The sequence below is a fragment of the Limulus polyphemus genome, unplaced genomic scaffold (assembly GCF_000517525.1).
Source record: "Limulus polyphemus unplaced genomic scaffold, Limulus_polyphemus-2.1.2 Scaffold1533, whole genome shotgun sequence".
Classification (NCBI taxonomy): Eukaryota; Metazoa; Arthropoda; class Merostomata; order Xiphosura; family Limulidae; genus Limulus; species Limulus polyphemus.
The window spans coordinates 10,080-26,471 of record NW_013667143.1 but is presented as its reverse complement, the minus strand read 5'-3'; the positions used below and the strand labels follow the sequence as shown (position 1 = coordinate 26,471).

The 16,392-nt window shown below is 36.8% G+C and overlaps 1 protein-coding gene across 1 annotated transcript in view; it reads right to left on the bottom strand.

Annotated features, from left to right (window-relative positions):
• LOC106463980 overlaps positions 1-14,234 on the bottom strand; it is a 52,590-nt gene extending 38,356 nt beyond the window's left edge. Inside the window, exons 1-4 of the mRNA XM_013924082.2 lie at positions 14,017-14,234; positions 12,815-13,003; positions 10,635-10,808; positions 8,233-8,362 (exon numbers count right to left, since the gene is read on the bottom strand). Coding sequence (XP_013779536.2) covers positions 8,233-8,362; positions 10,635-10,808; positions 12,815-13,003; positions 14,017-14,152 — 629 coding nt within the window. The 5' untranslated portion in view covers positions 14,153-14,234. The remainder of the gene's footprint in view (positions 1-8,232; positions 8,363-10,634; positions 10,809-12,814; positions 13,004-14,016) is intronic.
• Positions 14,235-16,392: the final 2,158 nt, after the last annotated feature.

Sequence of the window (16,392 nt, the reverse complement as noted above, 5' to 3'; positions counted from 1 at the left end):
TTTTGTGTTTTTCTTTATTACCCATTTAAGCCGTCTCCAGCCATTATTAAACATAAATGAACTTGTTCGACCAATCTTGGCTGAAGGTATCTGTAGCCAAAGCCCAAGGATGGAGAACCGGGGTCCAAAACAAAGGTAACTGGTGATTGAGGGCAGTGGCAAGTATCCACCAATTGCAAAGCCATAGAAAAACAAAGAGATGAAAGGACCATTCTGTTGGGTAAACCTGGTTGGGTTGGGAAAGATGATCTACCACAAGGTTGAAAGCACCTAGTATATGACACGCCACCAAACACATGTGATGATTGTGGGCCCAAAAGAGAAGATCCAATGTTATAAAACACAGGGATCTCGATTGGGTGCCACCTTGGTGATTGATATGAGCCACCACTGTTGAATTGTCAGAATGGATCATGATGAGATGATCTCCATAGATGGGAAAAAAAGTGATCCAAGACCTGAGAAACAATATGGAGTTGGAGGATATTGATATGAAGAGTGTTCTCTGACAGACAAATGACCTGGAGCCTCCTGGTTGTCAACCATGTACCCCAGCCCTGAAGGTATGCATCCATGAATAGATGTAAATCTTGGAGATTTTTGCTTCGTCCTCCATGGGCCAATGTATGAGCCTTGTCCAACCACCATCAGAAATCGTCCACAATGTAGGAAGGAAGGAACATCCAAGGGATCCCAAACAAGGTTCCATTGGTCATGGAGGACCCATTAAAGGGATTGCATATGAGCACAGCTGAGAGGTATGAGAAGAGTCATAAAGACCACATCCCCAAAACAATAGTATCTCGCAAGCAGAAAGTGAAGAAGCAGACAGGGCACTCTGAATGACCAGTTCCATAGAACAGAGCTGGAGAGAAGAAGATTGGGCCCAACTGAGATGGGTGTTGAAGAAAACATCCAGATGAACGATATACTAGGTTGGATAAAGAAAGGACGTTTCCACTTTGATCAACCAGCCCACCCAAGCAGCTTGGAGAAGAAGCTGACGAGTATGACAAGCCGACTCCCCATTTGGAATGAGTGAGAAGCCAGTCGTTTATGTAAAAGTGAAAGTGCAACCCCAGGGCATAAAGATGTAGAACAAAAGTTTGCACCACCAATAGAAAATGTATGGCACCGAAGCCAGACCCTAACCCACCAGGTAGTCACCAGAACCATTGTTGGCATACCATGTATTGTCATGAAAAGCAATGAACAGTGGCACCATGGGAAGGAGGAACATGCAAGGGCTGGGAAGGGGAGGGTCGGGAGACAGTAATCAGTACAATCCTTGGCTCCAACTGGGACAAACATGCCACCAGATGAGAAAGGGTGGATTGTTGTTGGACTGAAGCCACCCTCGACTCCAAAGACTGCAGGATCTTGTCAAAAATGGGGCCATACAAAGGTCCCGTAGTTAAAGAGCCAGAAGACTGGTCTGTGACAATATGGAATCACGACCCAAAAAGGTCCCACCAACAACTAAACCTCGTTAGTAGGGCCAGAGCCAAAGACGGCAGATGGTCCAATGTGGAAGTGATAAGGGAGAGGTCATCCCCAGAAAACCCCTCAGGATTCCTGTGAATAGTCTCAGACAGGAGATGGATCGAGAAGAAGTACTGCAAAACAGTCATCAGGGTAAGATGAAGGCAGGAATACTGGGCATGGGTAAGATGAATGGGAGATTCAGGTCCCACTACTCAAACTGGCAAGACTGAACCCAACAATTGTTGGTCCAGATATGTACAGTCCCCCCCTATGATAAACGAGGGCAGACTGACCCAAAGCCCGCAGGGAAGAGGCATACTAACACCATCACCTAAATGTAAGGTGAAATCCTCAGTGTGAGCCCGAATATCAAGGGATGGGGGAAAAGTAGATAAGGTTGGGAGGCAGAATAGAGCAGAATATGTAATAGAGAAAGATGTGGGTCATAAGAAATAGGAGCAATAGACAAAACATAACATACCTGAGAAATAAATTCTGAGAAACCAACGAGGGCTGAACAGAATCCTCAGGTAAAGTTTGGGAAGGCACAACAAACTCTGGGGGAACAAACAATTAAAATCCTCATCAGCCTGGCCAGGCTTGAAAGGCTCAGTAGGAAGATGGCAAACAGCAGGAGACAAAGCTTGTCCCATATAATGCTCAAGCTCCCTGCAAATAAAGGCCAATAAATCCCTCGATGAGTCACCTGCACCTGTGGCCTGAAGTATGGCCAGCCCCAACCAGATAGTGGCTAGTAGCCATATAGTGATGCATTCCAAGCCACTGAAATCACAAGGAGAACGTAAGCAAAATTCGAAGTGGACAAACCTTCTCCTCCACCTGAAGAAGCCCAAAAGGCAACACCACAGGCTCGGTATGATGGAATCATGTCTGCCTCACTCAACCAAAGGAAACAGAACTCATCCAGTTTGGAAATATGAATATTAATCCTCACTCCCCAACCATGTGGGCAAGGTACATTCTACTTGCCCCTGGAATTATGGGGAGGATGTGGAACAACTGTGCTCTGTGTTTGGAATTACGAGGAGATAGTGGACCCTCTTCCATGAACAATGTACTGAATCTATATTGATCAAACAAAAGAGCCATGCACATACCAACTGGATAGAGAAGCGTCAAATCTGAACCTCCAAGAGTGGAGAAATTTACTCTAACACTCTGGAGGAAAAGCCTTTGTCCACCACCCCACTGACTGGAAACTGGGTGTGGTAAGAACTCCCTAGTTCCATTAGTAGAGTTTGGGAGGTAATGTGCATTGGGGAGCCCTGAGGAACAGTGAAATAGGTGAACCAAGTTCCTTACATTTTTAAATGCAAACCGACCCAGATTTATTCAATCCAATGATCAGCAGGGATGGGCATGATCCCCTTATGCTTTACTCGTGATAGTCCAAGAGTGGCAGTCCAGCATAGTACAGTAACACTACCTGGTCAGTTCCTAGGTGGTCTTATCAAATATCTCATTTTTACAGAGCCTGTTGCAACCTGTATAAAGTATACTGAAATAGTGGTTGCTAGTGCAAAATTGGTTTGATATAAGCACACCTGCCTGGGCAACACTTACCACCTAATGGTATCCAGTGAAAAAAAGGAGTAAGTGATCTTGTAAAATAAAGAGACAAGAGACAAAAAAATACTCACCCCTCCTTATAATCTAGCTGATGTAGTCAAAACAGCCACAGGGAGTAGGCGAAACTCTCAGAGGAACAAACTGCCAGATTGTGTAAATAATGTGAGATAAAAGTATTGGGAAAAGTTCACATACCAGCCTGCATAAGTTCCTCCAGTGGCCAGCTAAAGACATAGAAATGTGACGAATCTGATGAGAATGACTCACAGAAGTTTTCCTGCCTGCAAAGATAACCCAGAATAAGCAATATGGATGAATTTGTGAACCCACCTCATCAAGGTAATCCAAAATAAATCATGGGAAGCTGAAGGATCCCAATGAATAAAAAGTCGAGGTCTATCATCTCGAAAAGAGTTAGTGCAAGCCACATAACACCTCAGGACCTTGACTAGATATAACAAATGGTTTGGGCAGTGATAGAGGTGAGAAATAGGCAGCAAATGAATTGGTGAGAAGGATTTATCCCCTTTCCTGGCTGCCAGAGTCTTAGATAGGAAGGACCTATTTGGGTATAAAAAGACATAAGTAGACTGATAAAGAGTCCTGTGCACATGCAGTTCAAACAACTCTGAGTGACAAAGTGCACAGGCCAGCAACAACAAAAAATACACTTTAAGGAAAAGGTAATACATGGTACATGGGGCTAATGGTTTGAATGGATGTCAAGAAAAAGAGTGTAATACCACCTTGATATCCAAGTTAAGTAATTGAAAAGGTCTTTTGGAACGATAGACTCAAAATGATTTGAGAAGGCCGGATAACACTGGGGACTCAAATAATTTTCAATGTTTACAGTATCAAAATGTAGTTGATAAAGCTGCCTTATATAAGTTGATAGTAGATGGTGCTAGATCCTTGTCACACAGCTAGGTCAAAAAACGAGGTATAGTTTGGCATATTTGGGTGAAGTGGGTTCAATTTCCTCATGAGACACCACTGTCGATAAGTATGCCATTTTTTTTGATAAATGTCCATTGATGGTCTATGGAGAGAATGAGACAAATACAAGGCAACTTTAGAAAGTAAGCCCCGATACCATGTGAAGGATCGAATAACTTCCATGCATGAAGCTTGAGCTTCGAAATGTCTGTGTATCTCAATGGAGATGGCCAAAAAAGTAGTGGCAGAGGTGGGCACTCTTGAAGATACTGAAGAAGAGGAAACCATGGTTGGGCCAGCCAATCTGGGGCTACCAACAGCACTCAACAAGGGGATGACTGAACCATAGCCATTGAGATGATGAATCCAAAAGCAGATCATCTGTCTCGACTATACCAAATAGATGCTACATCGCGAGATTTTCTGGTGGATATGCTCTCAGTTTGGGGCACTGATGATCAATGCATTTGCCACTCATTGGAACTCTCATCTACAGGCATTTTGGTCCCTGGTACCTCATCCTCGGGCACTGGCGATAGATGCATTCAGCCAGGACTGGACGGGATTGCACCTTTATGACTACCTGCTGATTTGTCTGTTACTCACAAGAACATAGCAAGCAAGGAGGCTGATATTATGGGATTGAGCCCAATAGTGAATATCCAAAGTTCGGAAATAAAGAACCCCGAGAATGAGTGCTCCCTTGATGGGAAATGTATTATACCACCATGGAATTTTTGGAGTAAAGCATGATGATTTTCCCTTCAATAGATCTAGATTTTGAGACATTGCCCTTTGGATAGCAAGAAGCTCTAAAATATTGATATGTAAGGAAGAGTCGCCATCCATCTATAGACAATGGAATTCCTGACTATTGATATATACTCCCCATCCTTGAAGTGAGGCATTTGTGAAGAGATAAATCTTAGGCCAAGGGGTGGTAGAGAAACATCTATTGCAGTATTGTTCCGATCTAACGACCACTCGAGTTCTAAGATATTCATCCTGAGTAAAAAGACTGGATGATCCAGTGAACTGCTGTTTATGATCCATTAGCTCAAAGGAATTAGAGATTCGAAGGATGCCCACATCCCCAAAAGAGTGAGAATCGTCCATGCAGTGAGAGAAGGAGAGGTGAGTAATAAAAGTCTGATTCCCTGTTCCATAGCATGGAGCCAAATGGGAGTCAGCTGAGCAAACTTAAATATGTGTTGAAAAAGACACCCAGATGGACAATGTATTGAGCAAGCATGATAATAGATTTCTCGACTGTGATAAGTAAGCCTGCCTTGGTGACTTCTGAAACGAGATTCTAGGTGTGACATTCCACCAACTGACGAGACAGTGCCAGAAGTAGCCAGTCATTCATATAATGATGTGTGCATAGGCCCCAATAATGAAGTGATGAGAGAAAGCCCATACAATTTTGCAGAACACATATGGTGCAGATGCTGAACTGCAGAACCTGACCCTTGTGCATAAAACATAGATAGCAGCGGGATGACTCTGCTATAGGAATGTGAAGATTGGCATCAGCAACACCAAACTTGGTCATCCACAGACCTGGGAGAAAATGCCAATGGGGGGGGGGAGATGACTCCATAGTGAACCTGGCAGGATCTAACGAATTGGTTAAGATGAGAAAGATTGATGATCAGGTGCCAATCTCCTATCTTCTTTGGCACAACAAATAGATGGAAATAAAATCTCAGAAGAACTGTATTGACTCTCTCTACTGCCCCCTTGATCAACAACTCTCTGGTAGCTCTGGAACAAAAGTCCACATTCCATGGACCTGATGGAGGTGGATAATGGTGGTGGTGATGTGACTTGTATGATCAACTCAGACATAAGAACCTGGAGTACCCATGAGGTAAAGGAATTCCATGTCCAGAAAATGTAACTGCACCCCCACAAGCATAGGGAAGTCACTGATGCCGCTGGTGATGGTCTGCCTAAGTGGAATAGCCTCTTTGATAAGAATGGAAGCTATTCTGGGTACCAGTAGATCAAGAAGCTGAAGCTTGGAGTTGGGACCCACAATGAGCAGTAGCAACCTTGACTCCCAGTAGGAGCCAAAGAAAGTTCAGAGGCCAATGACAACGAGGAAGAATGCAAACATACAACATCAATCCAAGATTCTAATGCTCCTGGATTGCCCACAAACATCAAGAGATGAAGAAAGGAAGCCACACATAACTTGTGGAGGGCAGCAGCCAGTGGATGAACGCCTTCCAATAAGGCATCTCTACCCAATAAGTCCCAACAACATACCAGGCAGTAAACCAATAAAAGAGCAAAAGCTGACAATCGTACCAAGGTCAAAGTCCCAAATTGTCATCAAAATGATGTGTGGATTGTTGAGAGGCTTCTGACAAAATGTGAAGGAAAGATAAATATCTCAGAACTGTGGTGAGGGTCAGACAAATATTAGAAAATTGTGATCTGTTAAAATTGATCACAGGCTCCATTCTGCAACCTTACATTTCCAAAAGTGGATCAAGTCTTTGGAATCTAAATATACGTCCTCCTGGTGGTGGTAAGCCAAAGCATATTGTTCCAACAAATGTGGCAAACAAGGCATAGCTATCCCTTTATGTAACTGAGTGATAAATCTTCCTGCATGAACAGCAACATCAGGTGATGGAGAAAAACTAAGTATTCACCATCAGATCTTTCCACCATCAAGGTAGGAGTAGACTCAAAAGCAACTGGGGAAAGCCCCAGAACCTCACACACCAAATTGACTAACTAAAGAAAAGGAGCAGGAGGTAGCTGATCCAACTTGGCCTCATGAGAAGCCAACCTAGTAAACAAAGGCACTGGAAAAAGTGAGTCTAAATTCTCTCCAGAATGTCCTGGATCATTGGCAGAAGCAGCCTCAGAACCCCCAGAGAAACAACCCCAGTCCGAATATATGTCTCCATCTCACTACAAATCATATCACAGACAGCATCAACTGAGAGTGACCCCCCCTTCCCAACTGATGACAGATGCTAGATAACAGAGGTGGAATAGGAGAGATCTGATTAACCTCCGTGTTGGAAACAATAACATGGGAATTAATGCCTGAAAAAGTCGTGTCATAATGAAGGGATTTATTTATTTATTTATCATTAATATTATTGAATGTAAAGCAACTAGGTGACACGAAAATCACACCCAAGGTCTTTAACAATCACAGTACTTCTTTAGAGAAACCCATTCCTAAACGCTTTGTTAAGAAAAAGTACCAGGATAGAGGGTGCATTGATGTGAGTGGGGTATTAAAAACCGAAGCAAGCAAGAAAAAGTCACACCAATAATTAGAAAGGCAAAGGAAGAAACCCTAGTGGTCAAGTAATAGCTATAAGTGGTAGATGAGGTATGTTTGTTTATGAACGATTCCTTGTTTGAAATGCTGTGTTCTTTAACATAACAATCTTTCTATGTGAATATTCTTCTAAAACAGAGTTGTTAAGATAACCTCTAACCGTAAGACTAACCCATGATGAGATTGCATATCATATGGCCAAGAATTTGCCATAAAGCAAGTATGTAGATGCTAAAGTATTTCACCTATGGTGTCATAGATTATATTTATGGTAACAAGCCATTACATAATAATAGGCAAATTGATGTTATAAAATGTGATTAATTCACTCTACCATTTAAAATTTTATCATAAATAATTTTATGGGACAATTAAACAAACTTAAACTTTACCGCTGAATCTAAAAATAATATTAAACCCAACTATAAAAAGAACTACAAAATTTCTGTTTATTCAGATATCTTAATCTTTCTCTACCCGTAACAGCTTCATACCAAAACACAACAATATGCTTGCTTAAACAAGTCATGTATTAATTCAGAGCATGATTGTAAGCAACTAAAAATTTCAGTTGATAACTTATAATAGAAATTTGAAGCCAAAAAGAGAAAGACAGAGATAGGGAGATACAAGTATTTTTCTGGTCTTATATTATGCAAACAAATTTTTAAAGATTTTTGAAGATATTGTACAGTTAGATTTTAGTATATATAAATGAATGTGTAAATTACAGTACAATTCTGTTTACTATAGGTTTTTATAACATTATATTTAATTACAAAATTTTTAAATAGATCACTGAATACACACACACACACATACTGACTCTTCATTAAATTCAAAAGGTGCAGTACTTAACACATTGTGTAGTTAATAAATAATTTACCAATGGGTTAGTAACATACCCATTACAGGGACAAGGTCTCCCACTACTAACACAATTTCCACAACCATCTAAAACATCTGTGGTCATCACACTGGAAGTTCCTGCTACACATTTCTCACAAAGATATTCTGCCATCTGATGGTAATTCCCTAGAACATACAATAATAAGAATGTTTAAAACAAATGAAAAATTATAAAACTGAAATCTCAAACCAATAGTGAACTGACTTTCATAATACAGTTTTTAAGGAACTCTCTTTCTGGAAAAAAAAAGAAAAGGTAATTGCACTCAAAATGAAAGCAGCTACACATAATTCCAATGAGTGACTATTGATAAAAGGGTGTCAAATACTACATTAATAAATGCTTCTGAGAAAACTTAGACTATGATACCAGTACAATGAAGGAAAGTTCCTTAACTGTTGAAATAAAATCAGTGGGAAAATTATCTATAGCTTTGAAAGTTTGAAAATTAAAGATTGTTTGGAATGAATTGTATACATATATTGAGTTACTGCTTTTTCTGCACAAGCATAAAAGGTTTAAGAGATAATCAAAAAACTAAAACACATCCTGCTCATAAATTATATATGTATGTAGATAAAATTAATATTGAAGAGCAACAGTGTATGTCACTAATTAAACAACTAAGAAATCAGTGAAGAAAGGATAATACAGTCACACCTGTGTCCACATACAAAGTAAAATAACTCAACAGTTACTGAGACAAAGTTAAACTGAGCACCTTTGATGTCATCACAAAAAAAACATTAACTACAGAGAGTGATTTAAGAAAAGTTAACTTGAACACATTTTCACTGTGTTGAAAATTATCAATGTTCTATCAAACGATATCAGGCTTTATTTATGATCATTCTGTGTGTCAGAAATGGTTGATACAGAAGTACTTCTTTAAAATTAGAGCACAAGCTTGCAGTGGTTATCATACAGAATAAACTTTTAACTAAAAGTTACTGTAATTATCTGCACACTTTTTCCAAACTTTTTGGACTCAAATATGAAGTGTACACAGGGAACAGTATTCTTTCAGTACTTTTCAGGTGAAATTTTCAGTCCAAATGTTGTCTCAGTACATCTTATAATCTGATGTAATCGTCATTTGTTGCTGTCAGATCACCAAAAGTAAAAAAAAACAAAAAAACGAGAGAACCACAACAAAGAGGAATAAACAAAAGTCTGAACTCCTGACATTTATCTTTTAGGCTTCAAGTCATACATGTATAATGGGTTTATTTTGTCAACCATAAGAACTGCACAGTTTTTATGCTGGTGCAAGTTTGGTGATAATGATCAGTCAAAATGTAATCATGCAAAACTTTTTCGATTTTTGGTAGCATTGGGTCATAAGATGATTTTAATGTCCTCAGCTACAATATGTTCACAGTAACATTCAATTGTAGTCACTTTCCAATGCTTTATGTAGAGGGAATTGTTTAAAAACATGTATACAGAACTTACAGGGGACCATAACTTAAGCCTTTGTTTGTTCATTAAGTAATACAGTTAATAACTTGGCAATAGTATTCACTCACACACACAAGTACAATTACTAATCAACACCATAATACACCACTTACTATACAAATGCCAATCAGTTCTTAGAATTACTCTTCATACTGTACATGGGCATAATGATTTCTCCTAGTATATGAAGCCAAAAATATACTGTGCACTATATTCGGGGACAAACTATACACAGGTATACTGTGCTTTATATGCGGGGACAAACTATACACAGGTATACTGTGCACTATATGCGGGGACAAACTATACACAGGTATACTATGCACTATATGCGGGACAAACTATACACAGGTATACTGTGCACTATATGCAGGGACAAACTATACACAGGTATACTGTGCACTATATGCGGGACAAACTATACACAGGTATACTGTGCACTATATGCGGGGACAAACTATACACAGGTATACTGTGCACTATATGCGGGGACAAACTATACACAGGTATACTGCGCACTATATGCGGGGACAAACTATACACAGGTATACTGTGCACTATATGCGGGGACAAGCTATACACAGGTATTTAAGGTGATTTAAAAAAATCATTAAACCATAATCATCTATGCAAAAAATATAAAAATTATTCAAAAGATACAATCTGAACATGTATCTAGCAGTACACTGGTTTTGTCAAATTTGTAATAGGTTCAGTATTAAAACATTTCTATTAAGTCACTATATAAAGAATTACATGAACAAATAACTAGCACATGTTAAGTTGTAACTCAACATTATAACAATGGTTACTTTTTATATTTTGTATAATGATATTTAGTTACATGTACACTACCACACATATTAAATGCACTTCCACAATTTGATTTTACCCCAATGTGTCTTAAATGGCACATATTTAACCATAATGTCTTACCTGGTACATAACATGTATTTGTACAATCTCGAAACTTGCTTGAAGACTGTGGGTTGAGACTACATATTCCACAGGCATCAAGATTATATGATAAAGCTGCAGTTTCTTTACAAAGACCCCTACAATCACGTTTATTATCCTCAAGTTCACTTTCCTCCAACATAGTATCACCACCTAGAAAATTTGCCCATAAAAGTTATCAGTATGTGAATATCAAAATTTTAAACTGACTTAGCTTCTCATCTTTGTTACAAAATTCTTACATTTTATTAGAAAAAATGTAATGTAATATTAAATTAATATGTAAGCACTAATGTTATCACAATATGTGAAATTTATATTAACTTTAATAAAACACAGGAAAAAACAATAAGAAAAATGAAATGTCATACAGAGACCACTGTGATACATTTAAATATAAATCAAAAAGGAAACTTATATCACAAAGAAATGGTAAATGATAAATAAACAAGTGTATTTAATGTTCACAATGTTTCTGGCTGGTGATTTTAAATTCTGCTGAAACAAACTTTTGCTAAATATTATTATATTAAAAACATCTGTTCATCATGTATTATTTATTTGGGGTATACCTTTTGTTTTGCTTTTTTTGATATAGAAAAGCCTATGTCTAGTTCAACATATGTTCATTATAATCTAAGCCATACTAAAGGATCTTAGAGGAAAAAAGCTAACCCATTTTACTCACAAGTGACACAATACAGCTTAAATACTAGACGATATATATATATAAAAACCAAAACCTAGATGTCTATTATAAGATTCTAACCTAAAAAGAAATTTTGTCCATTGTCAGTCCTTATTATTCTTCATTAACTCATTAATGTTTGCTATGATGTAAACAGTAATTGATTGTTGATTATCTTTGTAATAGCTTGTTGCAAATATGCTTGATTCACACATCATTGCACATTTGGTGACTAAAATCAAGCTTGGTTATGAGGTTTGTCATTCTGTGATTTATGTGCATATGCATCATAGAAGTAGATTGGTATCTCCAATAATATAAAGAGGATATCAGAAAATACTGATGTTACATTGTAGATGACATTTTTATAGATCTGATTTTACATAGGGTAGTACTTTATGTTAAAAGTGCTTGTCTACTGATCTCAATATTCAAACATAAACATACTCACTTGTGTATTTTTGCTGTCTTTTTTATGAGTATTAAATGAAAACAAAATAATTTCTGTATGAGTGTTACCCTTATTTACATGGTAAGGGTTATATTATATATTTATTTCTGTGTAAATATATATATATCTGACCACTTTTATACATTTGACGTAACTGATGAAGACCAGACTAAAGGTAAAACGGTGCTACTATAGCGTGAGGTCTACCGCCATATGTCGCCTACCCAGGTCTATCAAACATGTATAAAAATGTATTTTATGTTTCTTAGCTTATGTATACAGTGAACTTTGTACCTTGAAACCTGAGTGTTAGATGTGTTTGTTTTGTTCCTTTTTTTGTATCAGTTTCTTTCTGTAATGTTTTACCGGTGCTACTATAGCGTGAGGTCTACCGCCATATGTTGCCTATAGCGTGAGGTCTACCGCTGCATTATCCATCCCTCATGGATATCACACATTTCCATACATTTATTTTAGCGACAAACACTTAATTTGAGAAGCAGAAAACAAGTTACTGACTGAAGTCAAATAAAAAGTACATAAATTCATTTTAGAAAGTTTTAAAAGAATTCAGCAGCATACTGATCCAGAAAGGAATTACCATTTTACTGAGGTAGCTTCTATATATTGGAGAGAGATAAGTAATAAGCTTGTTATCAAGATTTATATGCTTACACACATACAAATTATTTTTTAGTAAAATTTAAAGTTAAATAAATTTTCCTGAAAGGAACTGTAATCTTGCTGAAACAAGCATGTTTCTGCCACATTGTTAGTTTTTGTGTTTTGTTCTCTAAAACTCAGTTAAAAGCTTGAATTCACTTCATCATATCATCATCATCAGGCTTATAACTTGCTCATCTAACTGTTTGTAAAAAAAAGCATAAAATTGTTCCCAAGTCTATTGGCTCAAGATCTTTAAGTTTAAATAGCAGTAACATCTCATCTAAAAAAGTAAATAATTAAACATATATTCAACCTTCAAAACTCGGACTGTTGTTCACTAATTCAGCAACTTACCCAAACAAATCCCTGTGCACTCATCAATATAGGCTCTACCATTGCAAGTGTCATTGCAGTCAAAAACTCCTGAACCTCCACACACCCCATAACAGTCTGTGCCATAACTGTAAGGTAAACTTGTGATTCCACCAACACAATATCCACATTCATTCTTTGTTGCATTCTTAAAACCTATAATTTCACAATCTGAAAATGTTTAAAGACACTTATATTGAAGGTATAACGGTGAACAATACTGAAAATATTCTCCATGCACAAGAATGACAATACTTAGGTCTAAAGTTCATGAAGTTTCAACACACTATACTGATTATTATAACCATTTTATTTATTAGAATATATGTACTTTATATTACTTGGGCCCAAATTAACATTGTATTACAAAGATTGCAATATATATGCTGACAGCTATAACTTATAAGCCTGTAAAATATTCACAAAATAATATTAAATTTTAAACTTTCTTGAAGCATGACGATTTAAAAGAAAAAATAGGAACAAATTATGTGACAATCCTATGTATACTATATTATACCAAGTTTTAATATTATTAGCCTAATTAAGTGCTCGTCTAAAATTTTCATTAAATTCAAGTCTAATTGTACCTTGAGTTACTCAATACTACCACATTATCTGCACGTACATGGTACAGGAAGAGACGTACGTCTGCTGTTTAAATTACTAATTACAAATAATGTCAAATTGATTAAGAATTTGTGAAGGGTTAAGTTTGTAAACTATACTGACCACTGTATACATAGCATCTTCAAGTTCAAATTCACAAGAAAATACCAACTTTTACAACAGTCTACAAATTATGTTTATTTATTTACCAGGCATCATAGAAACATTTTTTTTAAATATCCAAATACAGGATACTTGCTTTTAACTTAAAAGTTGAATTTAACGACATATGAATGTAATCAATAATAATTTCAAACAACAAGCAAACAGCTGATTATAATTGATAATAATTTCAAGCAACACACAAACAACTAAGGCGCCCCCTGTAACACACAAATAATAACTCTTCCTTTGGTTTTATACTAATCTTTTAATAGAATATGTACGTTATGCTTAATATTACACATTTTTTCAAGATTTCGTTGAATTAAAAATAAATAAAAAATCACGTAAAAGATCATTTTTAATTGATATAATACATTACTATGAAAATTAAAATATGCAAGACTACAAACCTGATATGTGCAGACGCATCGGTAATTGCAACAATACTGATGAATTATACACAAACAACAGAGAGTAAAATGCAATAAACTTCAAAACAAACGAATAACCTAGAAGAAAGTTTATGTGAATAATATGCTGTTTCATTGTAAGCTAACACAATACTGTTTCGTATCGAGATTTCTTTTACAAAATTCATCTAGTCTGTTCGACTTGACATCCACGGTGACTGCCCATCTTTTTTAAAACCTGGAAGAAATAATAAATATAACTTAAATTAAGCTGGATTATTATACTACAAAATTATGAACATATAATAAGAAAGAAAATGTAATGTATTTAAGTCTGTATTTTGTAATTATGGTAAAGCTACTAAGTCTATCTGCTGTCATTCCTAATTTTGAATCACCAACCAGAGGAAAAGCACCGTACCATCTGTCATCCAAGCTAAGAACTGACTGTAACTCTTATAACGCACCCAGAGTTTAAAGTGAGGAGAATATTTTGTGGCATCACACATGTTGTAAATTCGCTCGTTAGTTCCGAATTCCAGAGCTTTACTACAGAAATGTAATAAGAAAGTCCCTGCATATGGTTAGTTTTTGTTTGTTTGTTTGTTCTAAGCACAAAGCTACACAATGAGCTATATGTGCTGTGGCCACTACAGATATCGAAACTCGGTTTTTAGTGTTATTAGTTTTCAGACTGCCCCTAAGCTACTAGGGAGTGTCATTCATATAGCCATTCCATCAGCTAAACTTCCATGTTTTCGTTTATTATCAGACATAGAGTTGCACAATGGATAATCTGTACTGTGACCATCACGAGTATCGAAAACTGATTTCTTTGCAATATAAACTCCCAGACACACCACTTAGCCACCGGGGGGGGGGGATTTCACGTTGTGCATTTAAACTGTGAAAGTGAGTTTTATACAAAAGATAAAAATGAACATTTTTGTAATTAAAAATTTCCAAACTTTTATCACGAAGGCCATTCTGTTGATTGTATCTTATACATTGTAGCTTCCACTAATATTAATATTCAGATAACTAATCCTTTAAATGTATAAATATAAAACCGGACATTTGAGCTCAAAAACTTTTTTGGCCCCCATTCTTTGCCATTGAAGCTACAATAAAAACTAGTATTTTGAATGTCAGATTGCATAATAAGTACCAGAGGTGATTGTTTTAGTTGTCAGACCAATAACTTTGAAATTAATTTTACCGTCATCTTTGTTCGCGTCCTCTAAAAAATGTGAACGCTGTTTTTGAAGGACATTTGATGAATTGCGTAAAAAAAGTTAAATTACGATCATTATATATATAGAAGTTTAGTAGTTTTACCACATTTCCAAAGTTTAGGTCTTACTTGAAAAATAGGTATCAAATGGCCTAGTGATTAAGTTGCTCAACTCATAATCCGCGGGATCGAAACCCTTTCATGAACATACTTACCTTTTCAGCCGTGAGAGCATTATAATGTGAAGGCCAATCCCACTATTCGTTGGTAAAAAGCAGCCCAAGAGTTGGTGGTGGATGGCGTTGGCAAGCTTCCTTCCCTCTAGTCTATCAATTCAAATTAGGAGCGACTAACGCATTTAGCCCTTGAGTAACTGTGAGCGAGATTCAACAAACGAACATGTTCTAACACCGACAGTAATATATACAGTCCTCAATTACTTTCAACTTTCTTTCCATCTTAAGTTTTTATTTAAATTTAAGAATTTTGTAAGGCCCATAAAGTGGGTGAGAAACACTGAATAAACAGATAATGAAGAGATTTTGCTATACGTTGAAATGTATTCACTAGAAGCTTTCGGATACTTTACTGTAATCGTCGTCAGGCTTACATTATATTAATACTTCAACATGTTAAGAAGGACAAAACAAGCTTTTTATGTTGCACTGAGAGACATCTACATTAGTTCTAAAATTGAAATTATTCGACCACGATGAGTGACATGTGTGAGTAATACTTGAGTAAGGAAGCACATTATGCTAATATAATACTAAGTTAACAAACAATGATTTATAACTATAATGGAGTAATTTATTTGGGGGGGGGGATTATTACCACATGCTTCGACAGAACATTGGTCTGTACTTGAAGAAGACAGACCAATGTTCTGTCGAAGAATGTAGTATGTAATTTTTACTACTAGCTGGAGTACCCGTCCACTGGATGGAATTAATGTAAGTTCATGATTAATGAAAGGTTATCTTAGGACATGAAAAGTAGCTTCCCTTATATGTAATTGTACAAAACGCCCATAAAAACTGCAAAACACAAACCGCAATTTGCATGGACCCAAAAAAACCTTCAGTGAAGATCCATCAATAGGGGGCGAAGTAGTGGTAAAAACGCCCATAAAAACTGCAAAA